This window comes from Pogoniulus pusillus, chromosome 12, assembly GCF_015220805.1.
Source record: "Pogoniulus pusillus isolate bPogPus1 chromosome 12, bPogPus1.pri, whole genome shotgun sequence".
Lineage (NCBI taxonomy): Eukaryota > Metazoa > Chordata > Aves > Piciformes > Lybiidae > Pogoniulus > Pogoniulus pusillus.
Window position 1 is genome coordinate 32,598,424 of NC_087275.1, and position 18,695 is coordinate 32,617,118.

Below are 18,695 nucleotides of genomic sequence, written 5' to 3' on the forward strand. Positions count from 1 at the left end.
CTACATAGTGATGTCCTCAACCTCTACTCTGCAGCTGCCCTGGTTTGGGGATTTACAGGACTGAGAGATGAGTTGGTTCTGCAAACAGTCTGAACTGATTTATTACCTCAGGTTTTCTGGCTGAAAACCAGTTTTGCTTCTGGGTTTAGGCTGGCATTGCAAGCTAGCCACAACTGTGCAGTGCTGCAGCTTTACTTGGTAGCTTTGATGTACCTCAGCCACCTAGGAGCTTATTTCTGTATTAGTGATAACATAGCTCAGATATAAGACTGAGGGTTCAAGCTCAGTTTGTACCTTTGTCATCCTGTTGATAACTACAGCTGAATCATGGCAGCCATTTTTATGCCTGGAGTAACTTCCAGTGATTTAGGTGTGAACTGTATGACAGCTCCTAGAAATTTAGCCATTTTAATGCCAGCTTAAAAGACTTCTTAGTTAAAAGGAGGCAGGATTTAATTTAACCATTTTAATGCCAGCTTAAAAGACTTCTTAGTTAAAAGGAAGCAGGATTTAATTTAACCATTTTAATGCCAGCTTAAAAGACTTCTTAGGTAAAAGGAAGTATGATTTTTAACAACTTAAGAGCTACATGGAACTTAGCAAATTTTAAAGCAAGGACCTAGGAAGGCTTTTAGACAGGAAGTTTCCCATAGATCACATAATGGTTTAGGTTGGAAGGGACCTCAAAGATCAGCCAGTTCCAACCCCCTGCCATAGGCAAGGACACCTCTCACTAGAATAGGTTGCTCAAGGTTTCATCCAACCTGCTCCTGAACAGGGCAACCTGCTCTTCCATGGGCAACCTGTGCCAGTGCACCCTCACTTCTTCCTAACACCCGATCTAAATCTCTCCTCTGCCATTTTAAACCCATTCCTCCTCATCCTGTCATTAGATGACCTTTTCAGTCGTCCCTCCCCAGCCCTCCTGTAATCTAAATTTTCCTTTCTGATGCCACATCTCTAATGGGAAAACTTCTATCATGGATTCATAGAATGGTCTGGGTTGGAAGGGACCTCCAAAGGGCATCCAGTCCAACCCCCTCTGCACTCAGCAGGGACATCCACTACTAGATCAGGTTGCCCAGAGCCCTGTTGAGCCTCACTTTGAGTATCTCCAGGGATCAGGCCCCAGCCACCTCCCTGAGCTGGCAGTGTTCCACTAGCCACACAATGCAGAACTTGCTCCTTGCATATATAAGCATGGCAGCAACTCACTGATGGGCAGAGCAAAAGGCAGTGGTGATGATGATGGTGACCATGTTTACCTGTTAGACAATGTGTTGCTGTCTACGTGGTAAGGTTTTCTCTTCGCCGACCGCGAAGGTGAGCTCCCACAGCGATCCAGGAGTCTTTGGGTTTGAAAGGAAGGATGGTTCAGACACTGCTCTGTCAAGTATCTATCTGCTGGATCTAACTTCAGTAAGTTCTTTGGAAAACAAACCCCAGAGTTGCAAGGTTAGTAGCTGTATTTGCATCGGGAAAGAAAAACATAGAGCAGAATAAAGTAACCTTCTTGGCATGGAGGTTGTAATCTGTGCGAGTAGACGGAGCTGCTGGAATGAGCTCATGGTGCACTCAAGTGCCTGTGGTACAAAGTAAACACTTGCAGAACCCATGCTCTGTGAATTTAGAAGAGATGGAAGGCTTCAGCCTCGTTGTGAAACACAGAGATGTGCTCTATGGATATCATAATACATACAAACCCAGAGCGAGTTGCATAGGTGTGCTTAAAACAGGTTTAAAACAGCCAACTACTTCTACAAGACTCCAAATATGTTTTAGGTATATACCTAGAGGTGTTTAAAATACATCTACTTTGAAAGAGGTGCAGGAAAAGTGTATCTTTAGAATAGATCTGGATCTTTAAAATACATATGCACCCTTAAAATACATCTGGATCTTTAAAATATATATATATATCACTTTAAAATATATAGGTATTATACCATAGATGTAGCTCAAAATACATCTACCTATTTAAAATAGACCTTTAAGAGAGGTGAAGCACAAAATGTGTTTAAAATATGTATGTATCTTTAAAATATATATGTGTCTTCAATATATATATATAAATATTTATATACACATCTCCTAAAATATGCATATATCACATTAAAATATATAGGTATTTGACTATAGATGTAGTTCAAAATACATCTACCTTTAAGTATGTAGCACAAAATGTGTTTTTTTTTCATATATATATATATATATATATATATATATATATATATAACTTTAAAATACATATATCACTTTAAAATATATAGGTATTTGACCATAGGTGCAGTTCAAAGTACATCTAACTTTAAAATAGAGCTATTTTAAAAGAGATGTAGCACAAATGTGTTTAAAATAGATCTGTCTCTTTAAAATAGATCTCTTTAAAATACATATATCATTTAAAATATATATATGGATCTTTAAGATACATATCTTTAAAGTATATGTGTATCTATAAAGTATATGTGTATCTTTAATATATATACATCTTAAAACTATACATATCACATTAAAATAGATAGGTGTTTGACCACAGATGTAGTTCAAAATACATCTACCTTTAAGTATGTAGCACAAAATGTGTTTAATATATATGTATATAGCACTTTAAAATATATATATATATCACTTGAAAATATATATATCACTTGAAAATATATAGGTGTTTTACCACAGATGTTGTTCAAAATACATCTGTCTTTAAAATAGACCTATTTTAAAAGAGATGTAGCACAAAATGTGTTTAAAATAGATCTGTCTCTTTAAAATACATATATCACTTAAAATTATATATGTATCTTTAAGATACATATCTTCAAAATTTATGTGTATCTTTAATATATATATGTATCTATCCATCTATCTTTAAAATACATGTATCACATTAAAATAGATAGGTATTTGACCACAGATGTAGTTCAAAGTACATCTACCTTTAAGTATGTAGCACAGAATGTGTTTTTTATATATATATATATATATAACTTAAAAATATATATGTATCTTTAATATGCATATCTTTAAGATATATATGTATCTTCAAAATATGTGTATCTTTAAAATACATATCTGTCTATCTTTAAAATATATATGTATCTTTAATATACATATCTTTAAAATACATGTGTATCTTTAATATATCTATGTATCTATCTATCTATCTATCTATCTTTAAAATATATATATAACATTAAAATATACAGGTATTTTACCACAGATGTAGTTCAAAATACATCTGTCTTTAAAATAGACCTATTTTAAAAGAGATGTAGCACAAAATGTGTTTAAAATAGATCTGCCTCTTTAAAATAGATCTCTTTAAAATACATACATCACTTAAAAAATATATATGTATCTTTAAGATACATATCTTCAAAATATATGTGTATCTTTAATATATATATGTATCTATCCATCTATCTTTAAAATACATGTATCACATTAAGATAGATAGGTATTTGACCACAGATGTAGTTCAAAATACATCTACCTTTAACTATGTAGCACATAATGTGTTTTATATATATATATATATCACTTAAAAATATATATGTATCTTTAATATGCATATCTTTAAGATATATATGTATCTTCAAAATATGTGTATCTTTAAAATACATATCTGTCTATCTTTAAAATATATATGTATCTTTAATATACATATCTTTAAAATACATGTGTATCTTTACTATATCTATGTATCAATCTATCTATCTATCTATCTATCTATCTTTAATATATATATATAACATTAAAATATACAGATATTTTACCACAGATGTAGTTCAAAATACATCTGTCTTTAAAATAGACCTATTTTAAAAGAGATGTAGCACAAAATGTGTTTAAAATAGACCTGTCTCTTTAAAAGAGATCTCTTTAAAATACATACATCACTTAAAAAATATATATGTATCTTTAAGATACATATCTTCAAAATATATGTGTATCTTTAATATATATATGTATCTATCCATCTATCTTTAAAATAGAATCATAGAATCATAGAATCAACCAGGTTGGAAGAGACCTCCAAGATCATCCAGTCCAACCTATCACATTAAGATAGATAGGTATTTGACCACAGATGTAGTTCAAAATGCATCTACCTTTAAGTATGTAGCACAGAATGTGTTTAATATATATATCACTTTAAAATATCTAGGTGTTTTACCATAGATGCAGTTCAAAATACATCTACCTTTAAAATAGACCTCTTTTAAAAGAGATGTAGCATAAAACCCATGTTTAAAATAGATCTATTTTAAAGGAGATGTAGCTTAAAATGTATGCTTAAAATAGATCTACTTTGAAAGAGATGTAGCACAAACCCTATGTTTAAAATAGATCTATTTTAAAGGAGATGTAGCACAAAATCTATGTTTAAAATAGACCTATTTTAAAAGAGATGTAGCATGAAATATGTTTTAAATAGCTCTGTTTTAAAAGAGATGCAGAAAAAAAGATATGTCTCTATAAAACATATATGTATCCTTTATATATATATATATGTATTTTACAACTGGTGTAGCACAAAATGTGTTGAAAGTATTTCTGGCTCAAAAGAGATTTAGCTGAAACTGTATGCTTAAAATCCATCTATTTGAAAAGAGATGTAGCACAAAATGCATGATTAAAATACATCTCTTTTAAAAGAGATTTAGTTTAAAATCTGTGGTTAAAACAGATCTGTTTTAAAAGGTGCAGCACAAAATACATGTTTAAAATACATCTGTTCTAAAAGAGATGCAGCACAAAATATATGCTTATACTACAGCTATTTTAGCATAGATGTAGTTCAAAACATAAGCTAAAATACATCCATTTCTGAAGTAGATTTAGTTTAAAATCCATGTTTAAAATAGAGCTATTTTAAAAGAGATGTAGATTGAAATATATTTAAGACACATATAGATACATATATAGATAGATGTAGAGAGATAGAGTTATAGATAGAGATCTAAAGATAGATACAGATATAGAGAGAGACAGTTACAGACACAGAGATAGAGAGATATGGAGAGAGATAGAGATATATAGAGATAGAGAGATTATACAGATATAGAGTTAGAGAGTTATAGAGATATAGAGAGATAGAGATACGGAGAGAGATAGAGATATATAGAGATAGAGAGATTATACAGATATAGAGAGTTATAGAGATATAGAGAGATAGAGATACGGAGAGAGATAGAGATATAGAGAGATAGAGAGATTATACAGATATAGAGTTAAAGAGTTATAGAGAGATAGAGAGAGAAAGACAGATATGGAGAGAGAGAGTTAGAGAGAGGGGAAATTTAGGCTCGAGGTGAGGAGAAAGTTCTTCACTGAGAGAGTCATTGGACACTGGAATGGGCTGCCCGGGGAGGTGGTGGAGTCGCCGTCCCTGGAGCTGTTCAAGGCAGGACTGGACGTGGCACTTGGTGCCATGGTCTAGCCTTGAGCTCTGTGGTAAAGGGTTGGACTTGATGATCTGTGAGGTCTCTTCCAACCTTGGTGATACTGTGATATTGTGTGATATAGAGAGATAGAGATAGATAGAGAGATATAGGGATAGAGAGAGATAGTGATATGGAGAGAGATACAGATATATAGATATGGAGTTACCCATAGAGATATAGAGAGTTACAGAGAGATAGATAGAGAGAGATATAGATAGATAGATAGATAGATAGATAGATAGATAGATAGATAGATAGATAGATAGATATAGAGAGAGATAGTGATATGGAGAGAGATACAGATATATAGATATAGTTACCCGTAGAGATATAGAGATAGTTACAGAGAGAGAGAGAGAGAGAGAGGTAGAGAGATATAGAGAGATAGAGATAGATAGATAGAGAGATAGATAGAGAGATAGTGATATGGAGAGAGATACAGATATATAGAGTTATTCATAGAGATAGAGACAGAGATATAGAGATAGAGATATAGAGATGGAGATATAGAGATAGAGATATAGAGATAGAGAGTTATAGAGAGATAGAGAGAGAAAGAGAGATGGAGAGAGATATAGAGATATATAGACATAGAGATATAGAGAGATAGAGATAGTGATATGGAGAGAGATACAGATATATAGAGTTATACATAGAGATATAGAGTTATAGAGAGATATAGAGAGATAGATATATAGAGAGAGATACAGAGACAGAGAGAGAGATGTAGATAGAAAGAGATAGAGATACATAGAGTTATACGTAGAGATAGAGAGAGAGATACAGTTAGAGATATAGAGATACAGAGTTAGAGATATAGTTATACATAGACGTAGAGACAGACAGAGATAGATACAGAGATAGAGAGTTATACACAGAGATATATAGAGATAGAGATATAGAGATAAAGATAGAGACATAGTGAGAGAGATACAGATATATGGAGAGATACAGATACATACTCTCAGGATACACCTTACAACAATGTCATTTTTAATCCAGAATATTCACTTTACCAGTAACAAAATGCTACAGGCTGCTGCACAAACAAGCAGAACAACTAGGAGGGGACAATTTGATACAAACCAAGCCTTTTGAGATTTTTAGTTAGCACTAAAAAAACCCTCTGTAAATAAATACAAGAATTGTTGTTGCTGTTAATTCTAAGGTTCAAGCCCACCCATGGCATTAAAGAATCACCTAAACTGCTTGCAATGCCCTCAGAATAATCTCCTACCTCTGTCAGACCTGCTGTGACTGCAAACTTCCTGACATGTAGGAAATACTAATGACAAAGCTGAGAGCCACTAGGTTGAGTGTTTGATAAGTTTGGAAGGTTTCTTGTAAGGACAGGGCAACACAAGAGTTGTCTGGAAGTATTTGTGAGCAGCAGGAAGGAAAAATGTCACAACATCACAGAATGTATTTGGTTGGAAGAGACCTCAGAGATCATCCAGCCCAGCCCTCGACCCAGCAGAGTTGTGGTCAATGGACAGAGTCCAGTTGGAGGTCTGTAGCTAGTGGAGTCCCTCTGGGGTCAGCACTGGGGCTGGTGCTGATCAATGTACTCATCAAGGACGTGGATGAGGGCACAGAGGGCACTGCCAGCAGGTTTGCTGATGGCGCAGAACTGGGAGCAGAGGCTGACAGCCCCCAGGCTGTGCTGCCATTCAGCCAGACCCAGGCAGGCTGGGACTTGGGTGGGGAGAAATGGAATGAAATGCAATAAGGCCAAGGGCAGAGTCTGAAAACTGGGAATGAACCACCACATGGAGTAGGATAGGTTGGGGAATGACCTGTTGGAGCAGCACAGGCAAAAGGGATCTGGAGGTGCTGGTGGGCAGAAGGATGCCCAGGAGCCAGCAATGTGCCCTGCTGGCCAAGAAGGCCAAGGGCAGCCTGGGCTGGCTTAGAAAGTTGGGTGAATCAAAAGAGATTCTCTTTCTCATCTCCTCTGCCCTGCTGAGGCCACAGCTGCAATCTTGTGTCCAGCTCTGGGCCCCTCAGGCCAAGAAGGAGCTGAGGGCAGTGGTGGAGAGAGCCCAGCCCAGAGGCAGAGAGCTCTGCAGGCAGGGAACATCTCCTGTGGGGCCAGGCTGAGGCAGCTGGGGCTGGCAGCTGGCAGCAGAGCAGCCTGAGGGCTGCCCTCAGTGCTGTGCCCAAGCTGTGCAGGGCAGTGTGGGCAGGACGCAGGCAGGCTCTGCTCAGGGCTGGCCCAGGGCAGCACAAGGGGCACTGGGGGCAAGCTGGGGCAGAGGAGGTGGCAGGGCAAGAGGAGGGGAAGCTTTTTGGCTGTGAGGGTGGCAGAGGCCTGGAGCAGGCTGCCCAGAGAGGCTGTGGAGTCTCCTTCTCTGCAGCCACTGCAACCCCCCTGGCTGTGCTGTGTGTGCCCTGCCCTGGCTGCTGCTGCCCTGGCAGGGCTTGGGCTGGCTGCTCTCTGGGGGTCCCTTCCAACTCCTAATCTGTGTGTGATTTATGAAGCCTTTCTACAAAGTACTGTAATATCAGAGTAGCTGAAAAGGAAGCTCACAACTGGTTTTGAGATGAATTTTATCAGGAAACAAAGCCAAAGAAGTCACTTCCATCTTGTTCTACAGATTACAGACAGCAAATGAAATACTTTTTCATACCTTCATGAGATCAAGCAAGACACCACTTAAAATTCCCAAGTATCTTCTCTCTAAAGACTGTGGGTGATTGACTGCTGGAAACTGCAAAGACAACACAGCATAAATACATTGAGGATGTAAACAAGGAATGCATGGATCCAATGTTTCCAAAGCCAGAAACTAGACAGTCAAGCAAGGCATGGAATTAGCAGGATTCAGGCACTGAGAAAGTTTGGTTGTTTATGAAACATCAAATCTTATTATCAGGAAACAAGAAACTGTTGATGTATGATGCTAATTAGTAGTGTGCAGCGCTAATTGCAGCAATAATTAATGCTTTACAGAGGCCAAAGCTCCTTTAGTTGCCAAACTTCTCAGTAAGCAAACAATTGGTTGTGTGAAGGACTGAGAAGTTCAGATGGATGCTGTAGAAACGATGGCACCTAAGGGGGCACCAAAGCCCTACCAGATGACAGAAGATAACACTGCCTTTGGCACTGTCCCACACCACAGCCTGCTCTCCAGGCTGGTGCCACATGGGTGTGATGGGTGCAGCACTGATGGATAAAGAAGTGGCTTGTTGGCCACACTCAAAGAGTGGCTGTCAATGGCCAAGTGCAGGCAGTGACAAGTGGAGTCCCTCAGAGATCAGTCCTGGGACCAGTCTTATTCAGCATTTTTGTGGGTGCCATGGGCAGAGGCACTGAGTGCAGCCTCAGCAAGTTTGCTGCCCACACCAAGCTGTGTGGTGCAGCAGCCAGGCTGGAGGGCAGAATCCATCCAGAGGGACCTGGGCAGGCTGCAGAGGTGGGCACAAGCCAAGCTCAGAAGGTTCAGGAAGACCAAGTGCAAGGTCCTGCAGCTGGGTTGGGGCTGTGCAGGCTGGAGCAGAGGAGGCTCCCAGGGGACCTTCTTGTGGCTTTCCAGCATCTGAAAGGGGCTACAAAAAAGCTGGGGAAGGATTTTTTTGGCTGTGAGGGAGCGGCAGGAGTGGGGGGAATGGAGCAAAGCTGGAGGTGGGGAGAGTGAGGCTGGAGGTGAGGAGGAAGTTGTTGAGCAGGAGAGTGGTGAGAGCCTGGCAGGGGTTGCCCAGGGAGGTGTTTGAGGCCAGGCTGGCTGAGGCTGTGTGCAGCCTGCTCTAGGGTAGGGTGTCCCTGGGCATGGCAGGGGGGTTGGCACTGGCTGCTCCTTGTGCTCCCTTCCAACCCTGACTGATTCTATAATTCTGTGAAACATAAATGATGGCATCTGCACATGGGCTCATCTGACTCTTGTTTACATTGCTCTTTGTCAGTGCTCCCACGAAGTCCCCATCCCTGGAGGTGTGGGCAGGGCACTTTGGGACACAGTTTAATGGCTGTGGTCTTGGTGGGTTGATGGTGGGAGGTAGAATCATAGAATGGTTTAGGTTAGAAGGGAGCTCAAAGATCATCCCACCATAGGCAGGGACACCTCCCACTAGAACAGGTCACTTAAGGCCACATCCAAACTGCTCCTGACCACCTCCAGGGAGGTTGTGGAGCACAGAAGCACCCAACGTGATCAACGATCACGTTGGGTGCTTCTGTGCTCCACAACCTCCCTGGGCAACCTGTGCCAGTGTCTCACCACCCTCACTTCTTCCTAACATCCAATCTAAATCTCTGCCATTTCAAACCCATTCCTCCTCATCCTGTCATGATCTTAGAGGTCCAAACCTAAACAACTCTGTGATTTTGATCAGGATTTAGTGAAGCAAAGCAAGCATCCTTGGTTAGCAAGGCACTCAAGCACCATTCTGAGAGGAGAAATGATCAGCTGAGATGTGTGTTCAGGCAGCCTGATTGACAAGAGGTGGGAGGCTTCAGAGAGATCCAGAAATAAGTAATACACATTTACAAAAAGGGATTAAAAATAGCTTAAAGTGAGTTTCAGGCTGCAAACAGAGCACTAAAGAAGTTGAGACAATTGCTTTTTGTGTCTGTGTGTGTGAACAACATCAAAACTCCAAAGGCTGAGGGCTCATCACTGCTCCTGTGGTTGTGCTGCAGTGAGAATTGGCAACACCATGGGAAGCAAAGCACAGTGCTGGAGGGCATCTTCATGTCAGCTACAGCCTGGACAAAAAGCCAGGGAAGGCAGTATTGGAAAGTAGCCCTGCTCAGAAAGGCCAGGACAGGCAAAAGCCCTTGTCAAAAGTCTCTTCCTGCCTCCCTTGTAGCCCCTTCAGGCACTGCCAGGCTGCTCTAAGGTCTCCCTGGAGCCTTTTCTTCTCCAGGCTGAGCAGCCCCAACTCTCCCAGCCTGTCCCCACAGGGGAGCTGCTGCAGCCCTCTGAGCATCTCCATGGCCTCCTCTGGAGCCTCTCCAGCAGCTCCATGTCCCTCTTCTGCTGGGGGGAGCCCAGAGCTGGAGGCAGTGCTGCAGGTGAGGGCTGAGCAGAGCAGAGTGGAGGGGCAGAATCCCCTCCCTGTGCTGCTGCTCTCCCTGCTCTGGCTGCAGCCAGCACACAGCTATTTAACTGACATGTTTTTACAAGGCTTAACTAACTTCTGACCACAGACCACCTTAACTAACCCCACCAGACCACACAGCTTGCTGTCACCCACAGACTTGCTGAGGGTGCCCCAGTGCCACTGTCCATGCCACTGCCAAAGACGTTCAACAGCACAGGCTGCAGTACCACCCCCTGATGACAGCACTGCTCAGCTGTGCACTTAGGTGCACATATTTACATGTTCTCCTCATTCAGACTCAAAGCTCACTTCAAAACTCTGCTTTCAGGAGGAGGCCACTCTGAACATTCACTTCCAAATGTACATTCTAGATGGAAGCAAAATGTGTTGCCAGTGCACAACATGTGCCTGGGTGTGAGAGCAGCAGGCCTGCTGCCTGCTGTGTGCCCTGCCATTGCTTGCTCTGAGATCCATTAGGTGAGCTTAGAAGGAAAATGAAAGAAAATGAGCCTGGATGGGTTTGTTCCTAAACAGTCTCTGTGTGCTCGGATTCCATTTGAAGTGGTTTGAGAATTATTTCAAGTTCCAGGTCTGATCCTAAACAGCAAATTAGCTGCAAGAAAGCTTCCAGGCTGCCTCCACTGCCTTACATCAGCCAAATGGCAGAAGGTTGTTGTCTTCCTGTAGAAGCAGGGGTTTAGGAAGGGCAGGTCCTGCCTGACCAACCTGAGCTCATTTTGTGATCAGGTTCCCTGCCTGGTGAATGCAGGGCAGGCTGTGGAGGTAGTTTGCATGGACTGCAGCAACACCTTTGACACTGCCTGCCACAGCAAGCTCCTGGCACAGCTGCAGCTCATGGCTTGGGCAGATTCACTCTGGTATGGGTCAAGAACTGGCTGAAGGGCTGGGCCCAGAGAGTGGTGGTGAAAGGTGCAATTGGCAGCTGGCAGCTGGCACCAGTGCTGTGCCCCAGGGATCAGTGCTGGGCACAGTCCTGTTCAATGACTGGAGCAAGGCATTGAGTCCAGCAGCAGTGAGTTTGCAGCTGACACCAAACTAGGAGCAGTGTGGAGCTGTTGGAGAGTAGGAGAGCCCTGCAGAGGGACCTGGCCAGGCTGCATGGGTGGGCAGAGGCCATGGGATGAGACTGAACAAGGCCAAGGGCAGGGTTCTGCACTTTGGCCACAACAACCCCAAGCAGCACTGCAGGCTGGGGCCAGAGTGGCTGAGAGCAGGCAGGCAGAGAGGGATCTGGGGGTGTTGGCAGAGAGGAGCTGCAGAGGAGGCAGCAGTGCCCAGGTGGGCAGCAGAGCCAATGGCATCCTGGGCTGGCTCAGGAGCAGTGTGGGCAGCAGGACAAGGGAGGTTCTTGTGCCCACCCCTGTGCTCAGCACTGCTCAGGCCACCCCTGGGGTGCTGTGTCCAGTTCTGGGCACCTCCATTGCAGAGAGCTGCTGAGGTGCTGGAAGGTGTTTGGAGCAGGGCAGCAAGGCTGGGGAGGGGCCTGGAGCACAGCCCTGTGAGGAGAGGCTGAGGGAGCTGGGGGGGTGCAGCCTGCAGCAGAGGAGGCTCAGGGCAGAGCTCATTGCTGCCTGCAGCTGCCTGCAGGGAGGCTGTAGCCAGGTGGGGTTGGGCTCTGCTGCCAGGCAGCCAGCAGCAGAAGAAGGGGACAGAGTCTGGAGCTGTGCCAGGGCAGGTCTAGGCTGGATGTTGTTAGGAAGTTGTTGTCAGAGAGAGTGATTGGCACTGGAATGGGCTGCCCAGGGAGGTGGTGGAGTGGCCGTGGCTGGAGGTGTTGCAGCCAAGCCTGGCTGGGGCACTTAGTGCCATGGTCTGGTTGGTTGGGCAGGGCTGGGGGCTAGGCTGGGCTGGGGGAGCTTCTTAAGTTCCTAACACTTTGTTGGAAGCATCCTGTAGTCCCCAAACCCAGCATCTCTTGTGTGGATGCCTGTGATGACCAGACAGGAACCTCGATGCCAGGACTGATCTGAGCACCGCAGGCAGCAGGGAGCGCACAAGGGGAAGGCAAAGAGCCCTCAGACCACAGTGCCACAAGCGCAGAGAGAGCAGGGCTCTGCCTTACCCGCAGGCCATGGAAGCGTGGGTTGCTGTAGAAGAGCTTCATCTGCTCTGCTGGCAGCGGGCCCAGCACCTTCTGGATGGTGAAGAGTTGGTCGATCTCGCTCTCGCCGGGGAACAGAGGCTGCCCATCGCTCAGCTCGCCCAGGATGCAGCCCACAGACCACATATCCACTGCCTTGCCGTACGGGGCCCTGTGAAGGGAGCAGGAAACGTTCCTCACCCACTGACCCCCTCCTGGCACTGAGGTGGTTCGAGGTTTGGGCTGTTCCCATGGCCTCAGTCCCTCACAAGGCAGAAGAATAGCTGGGGCATGAGTGGGTCCTGATAGGAACTCTACTTCAAGTCCTTTTGCTGCCTTCCCCAGCCCTCACCTCCCCTCCCTCCTCTTTGATTGTTGGGGAAGGGATGGCACCCCTAAAGAGGCATCCACTGGTAGAGCTGATGTGTGCCTGCTGTCAAGGGCTGGAAAGGACCTTCAAAGATCTTCCAGTCCAGTTTCGAGTTTTTGGCCATGTTTGCCATGGCCTCAGTCCCTCAGGAGGCAGAAAAAGAGAGTTTGGTATGAAAGAAACTGTCCCAAGCCCTCTGTGTCTGCCTGGGATTGCCTGAAAGGCAGCACTTCTGTGAGTCATCCTGTGGCTACCACTCCTGATTCCTGCCTTATGTGTAAGTCCCTGCAGGGATGCTGCTCCTGCAGGAGCTGGGCTCTGGGAGAGTGCTCCTCTGCTGGGGAGCAGTGCACTGCTAGAGCTGGGAGGAATGGGGAGCTCACATGGAGCAGATCTCACAGCATCACAGAATGTGAGGGGTTGGAAGAGACCTCCAGAGAGCAGCCAGCCCAAGCCCTGCCAGGGCAGCAGCAGCCAGGGCAGGGCACACACAGCACAGCCAGGGGGGTTGCAGTGGCTGCAGAGAAGGAGACTCCACAGCCTCTCTGGGCAGCCTGCTCCAGGCCTCTGCCACCCTCACAGCCAAAAAGCTTCCCCTCCTCTTGCCCTGCCACCTCCTCTGCCCCAGCTTGCCCCCAGTGCCCCTTGTGCTGCCCTGGGCCAGCCCTGAGCAGAGCCTGCCTGCGTCCTGCCCACACTGCCCTGCACAGCTTGGGCACAGCACTGAGGGCAGCCCTCAGGCTGCTCTGCTGCCAGCTGCCAGCCCCAGCTGCCTCAGCCTGGCCCCACAGGAGATGTTCCCTGCCTGCAGAGCTCTCTGCCTCTGGGCTGGGCTCTCTCCACCACTGTCCTCAGCTCCTTCTTGGCCTGAGGGGCCCAGAGCTGGACACAAGATTGCAGCTGTGGCCTCAGCAGGGCAGAGCAGAGGGCAGGAGAACCTCTCTGCACCTACTCACCACAGCCCAGGCTGCCCTTGGCCTTCTTGGCCAGCAGGGCACATTGCTGGCTCCTGGGCATCCTTCTGCCCACCAGCACCCCCGGGTGCCTTTCCTCTGTGCTGCTCCTTCTTGGCCAGAAGGACACACTCCAGTTACTTCCTTTGCCCTTTTGGGTGCTATGAACTTGGTCATGTAGTAGCTGACAATCTTTAAGCTTGTGAAGCAGAAAACATTCATCTTACCAATTAATTGAAGAGCAAACCTAAGGCACCTGGCTGAGGCTACTCCTGCAGCCAGCACTCTCACAGGCAATGCAGCACTAACCTCTCAGTGCTTTATTAAAGCCTTGTTCATTAAAATCCTCCCAGCTAGTATGGAGGCAGCATCCTTCCTTCTGAACCTCTTCAGCAGTGCTGGGGAAGGAGAACCAGGAAGGAAAACTAAAACATAGTTTTGACCCAAAGGCTGAAAAGGCTGCCCAGAGAGGCTGTGGGAAAGGCTGCCCAGAGAGGCTGTGGAGTCTCCTTCTCTGCATACCTTCCACCACCCCCCCCGTCTGTGTTCCTGTGTGCCCTGCCTTGGGTGCTGCTGCTCTGGCAGAGGGCTTGGACTGGATGATCTGTAGAGGTCCTTCCAGCCCCTAGCACTCTGTGATGAAGGGAAGTAGGATTGTAGCATGATGAAAGCTGCTTTGCCACTGCTAGATGATGTCCACCAAAAGGCTGATGGAACACTTCAGGTTCCAGGACTATCATGGACATGATGGCAGGATGGGCACAGATGGACAGGCAGGAATCTAAAGGGTACCTGTCACAATTCAGCTTCACATTTCACCATCCCAACACGGATCAACATGTCAGTGACTCCCCCATCCAGTGAAGGAGGCCCCTGACGACTGCACAGGGGATTGAACCAGATGAGCTTTGGAGGTCCCTTGCAACCCAAACCATTCTGTGCTGGATGCCAATTTCCTGGAAGTGAGCACAACCTACTGAGATATGGAAGCCTTCTACAATAAACCACAGCTCTCCATGGGTAAATCCTACAAAATATGCCTGGGGAGGGAGAAAAAAAGGTCAAGAAGCAGTCAAGCTTCTTCCTCGTGGCATTTCACACCTTCCACTTACCCAAGGAGGAGCTCAGGTGAGCGGTACCATCTGGTGGCCACATACTCTGTGTAGTTGGCATTGCTTCCTTCAGACAGATTCCGAGCAAAGCCTGTGAAAGAACCAGAGGCAAAGATGAGATCTCATCCTGAACACAATGTGTGCATCACCACCCACTGGGGCAGTAAAAGGCCACACCTATTTATGTGGAAGCAAACTGGATACAGTTCCAGCATGTAATGATGTCTCCAACAACTGCTTGCCCAAGCAGCAAGCTGTGAGCTGTGCTGGTCTCGCTTGAGGGCACAGATGCCATCCAGAAGGATCCTGACAGCCTGGAGAAGTAGGCCAGTGACAAGTGCAGGAGCTTCAACAAGTCAAAGTGCAAGGTCCTGCATCTGGGTCAAGCTAATCCCAGACACAGATCTAGGCTGGGTGCAGAGTGGGATGAGAGCAGCTCTGAAGAAAGAGCCTTGGGGGTGTTGGGTGCTGAGCAGCTCCCCAGGAGCCAGCAGTGCCCTCCTGCCGCCCAGCAGGCAGCTGTGTGCTGGCTGCAGCCAGAGCAGTGTGGGCAGCAGGGCAAGAGAGGGGATTCTGCCCCTGGACTCTGCTCAGACCTCACCTCCAAACCTGCCTCCAGTGCTGCTCTCCCCAGCAGAAGGAGTACACAGAGCTGTGGAGTGAGGCCAGAGGGGGCCACAAAGATGATCTAAATCTTTCATTCATTGGTTTAAAGAGAGGGAAGATAACCAGGAGCTACTCTGAAAAGATGGGACACAAAGGAGGGAGAGGAGGGAAAGGAGGGAGGGGAGAAAGGGGAGGAAGGCTCTGCCGGCAGCCTTCTCTTCTCCAGGCTGCACACCTCCAGCTCCCTCAGCCTGTCCTTGTAGCAGAGCTGCTCCAATCCCTTCATCATCTTTGAGGCCCTCCTCTGGACCCTCTCCATCAGGACCATGTCTTTGCTGTGTTGAGGGCTCCAGAGCTGGATGCAGCACTCCAGGTGAGGTCTCAGCAGAGCAGAGTGGCAGAGTCTCCTCTCTCAGCCTGCTGGCCACACTGCTCTTCACAGAATCACAGAAGCTTAGGGTCTGGAAGAGACCTCAAAAGATCATCCAGTCCAACCCCCCTGCCAGGGCAGCAGGATCACCTACACCAGACCACACAGTCCAGGCTGCCACTGCCCTTCTGGGCTGCAAGTGCTCACTGTCTGCTCATGCCCAGCTTCTCATCCAGCAGAAAGCAGAAAATCCTTCCCCAAGGGCACAATTATTTAGGGCTTTTTGGTCATGGCAGAGTCAGCTAATTATTATTTCTTCCTCCACATTGTGCTGAAGTGCTGGGAAGAATTTTTTGACACAAAAAAAATCAGAGCAGGTAGCTAGGGAGAAGATTAAACCAAACTCTAAGCAGTGAAAGGGAACAGGTCTTAGAAGCTGAAGGTGTAATAGAGTTTGCAAATCAATCATGCTGCAGAATAAGAAATTTCAAGCAAGGACTTGAAACAACTCAGAACATGGTGGGAGAGATGTCAAGGCAAAAAGGTGTGAGGGAAAAGGAAGATTGGCAGCCTCTGCTAGAGAAACAAGGGGAGCTGAAGCTAGAGTGAGCAAAGCATCCCAGCATTCATGACAGGTAAGCTCTCAGTGGATGCCCCAGGAGCACCAGGGAGCCTCCACTACCCAGAACGTTCAGAATAAGGTAAGCAAACTCCTGTCAAGAGCAGCCCAGAGATGCTGAATCCTCTCTCTGAGTAGGTGGAAGAACCAGAGAACTTCCTGAGGTCTTTTCCAGCCCTGTGTTTCACCATCCCTATGCCTCTGCACTATACAGAGATGAAGAGCTTGCTAAAACAAGCAATGCCGAAGCCCTGGTGTTGAAGCAGCAAACACACCAGCCAGGGAGCCTATTTCCAACAGACAGAGGCATCTGCTGTAATTGGAATTTGCTCCTGTTCCCTTTTTCCACTCCTGTTGGCAGCAATGCCACCCACACAACATGTGTCCAGGCAGGCAGCGGGCTCAGGCTTTTAACTAGCACAGTGTGTACAGAACACAGCTCAGGAACTGGGGTACCAAAAACCCATCAACGTCTCTCTTCAAACTGCTCTGCCTGCTGGGCTCTTTGCAACCAGCCAAGCACCTCAGCAGCTGCCTGGGGGTGGAGCACAGGCTTGATCTTTGCCTTTGTTAGCACACAAGGAATGGGACCCTCTATGTGATGAGCTCCTGGGGTCCAGACCAGGAATTAGATCCTGTGAGCCAGAGGAGGCCACAAAGATGCTGCCAGGGCTGGAGCAGCTCTGCTGTGAGCACAGGCTGAGGCAGCTGGGGGGGTGCAGCCTGCAGAGCAGAAGGCTCCAGGGGCAGCTCAGAGCTGCTGCCAAGAGCTGAAGGCAGCCTGCAGGAAGGCTGCAGAGGGACTTGTGCTGAGGGGGTCTGCAGGCAGGCCAAGGGCAATGGTTTGGAGCTGAGGCAGAGCAGGGGGAGAGTGGAGCTGAGGGAGAAGCTGTTGAGTGTGAGGGTGCTGAGAGCCTGGCCCAGGCAGGCTGTGGCTGCCTCCTTGCTGGCTGGATGAGGCCTTGAGCAGCTGAATGTAGCTGAGAGGTGTCCCTGGGCACGGTGGGGAGGTTGGGTCAGAGGAGCTCTGAGCTCCTTTCCAACCTAAACCATTCTGTGATTCTATGAAATTATGTGAAAAATGTTTTCTTACAGCCTAATCTGCAGCTGTTCAGCAAATACCTGTGGCTAATTCCATTCTGACAGACACTCCACAGGCTGAGGCAGCTGGGGCTGGCAGCTGGCAGCAGAGCAGCCTGAGGGCTGCCCTCAGTGCTGTGCCCAAGCTGTGCAGGGCAGTGTGGGCAGGACGCAGGCAGGCTCTGCTCAGGGCTGGCCCAGGGCAGCACAAGGGGCACTGGGGGCAAGCTGGGGCAGAGGAGGTGGCAGGGCAAGAGGAGGGGAAGCTTTTTGGCTGTGAGGGTGGCAGAGGCCTGGAGCAGGCTGCCCAGAGAGGCTGTGGAGTCTCCTTCTCTGCAGCCACTGCAACCCCCCTGGCTGTGCTGTGTGTGCCCTGCCCTGGCTGCTGCTGCCCTGGCAGGGCTTGGGCTGGCTGCTCTCTGGAGGTCCCTTCCAACCCCTCACATTCTTTGATGCTGTGAGATCTGCTCCATGTGAGCTCCCCATTCCTCCCAGCTCTAGCAGTGCACTGCTCCCCAGCAGAGGAGCACTCTCCCAGAGCCCAGCTCCTGCAGGAGCAGCATCCCTGCAGGGACTTACACATATGGTAGGAATCAGGAGTGGTAGCCACAGGATGACTCACAGAAGTGCTGCCTTTCAGGCAATCCCAGGCAGACACAGAGGGCTTGGGACAGTTTCTTTCATACCAAACTCTCTTTTTCTGCCTCCTGAGGGACTGAGGCCATGGCAAACATGGCCAAAAACTCGAAACTGGACTGGAAGATCTTTGAAGGTCCTTTCCAGCCCTTGACAGCAGGCACACATCAGCTCTACCAGTGGATGTCTCTTTAGGGGTGCCATCCCTTCCCCAACAATCAAAGAAGAGGGAGGGGAGTGAGGGCTGGGGAAGACAGCAAAAGGACTTGAAGTAGAGTTCCTATCAGGACCTCACTCATGTCCACCTTGGCTATGATGCCCTTAGCACACTCTGCCCATGAGCAAGCCATGCCCCTGC

At 46.9% G+C, this 18,695-nt stretch overlaps 1 protein-coding gene across 4 annotated transcripts in view; it reads right to left on the bottom strand.

Annotated features, from left to right (window-relative positions):
• Nucleotides 1–18,695, bottom strand: part of CDKL5 (cyclin dependent kinase like 5) — a 130,384-nt gene that overhangs the window by 34,574 nt on the left and 77,115 nt on the right. For all 4 annotated transcript variants that reach the window (XM_064152067.1, XM_064152065.1, XM_064152066.1 and 1 more), the window contains 4 exons: nucleotides 15,027–15,117; nucleotides 12,574–12,763; nucleotides 8,078–8,158; nucleotides 1,266–1,426 (listed from right to left, as the gene is read on the bottom strand). In XM_064152067.1, the coding sequence (XP_064008137.1) occupies nucleotides 1,266–1,426; nucleotides 8,078–8,158; nucleotides 12,574–12,763; nucleotides 15,027–15,117 (523 nt within the window). The remainder of the gene's footprint in view (nucleotides 1–1,265; nucleotides 1,427–8,077; nucleotides 8,159–12,573; nucleotides 12,764–15,026; nucleotides 15,118–18,695) is intronic.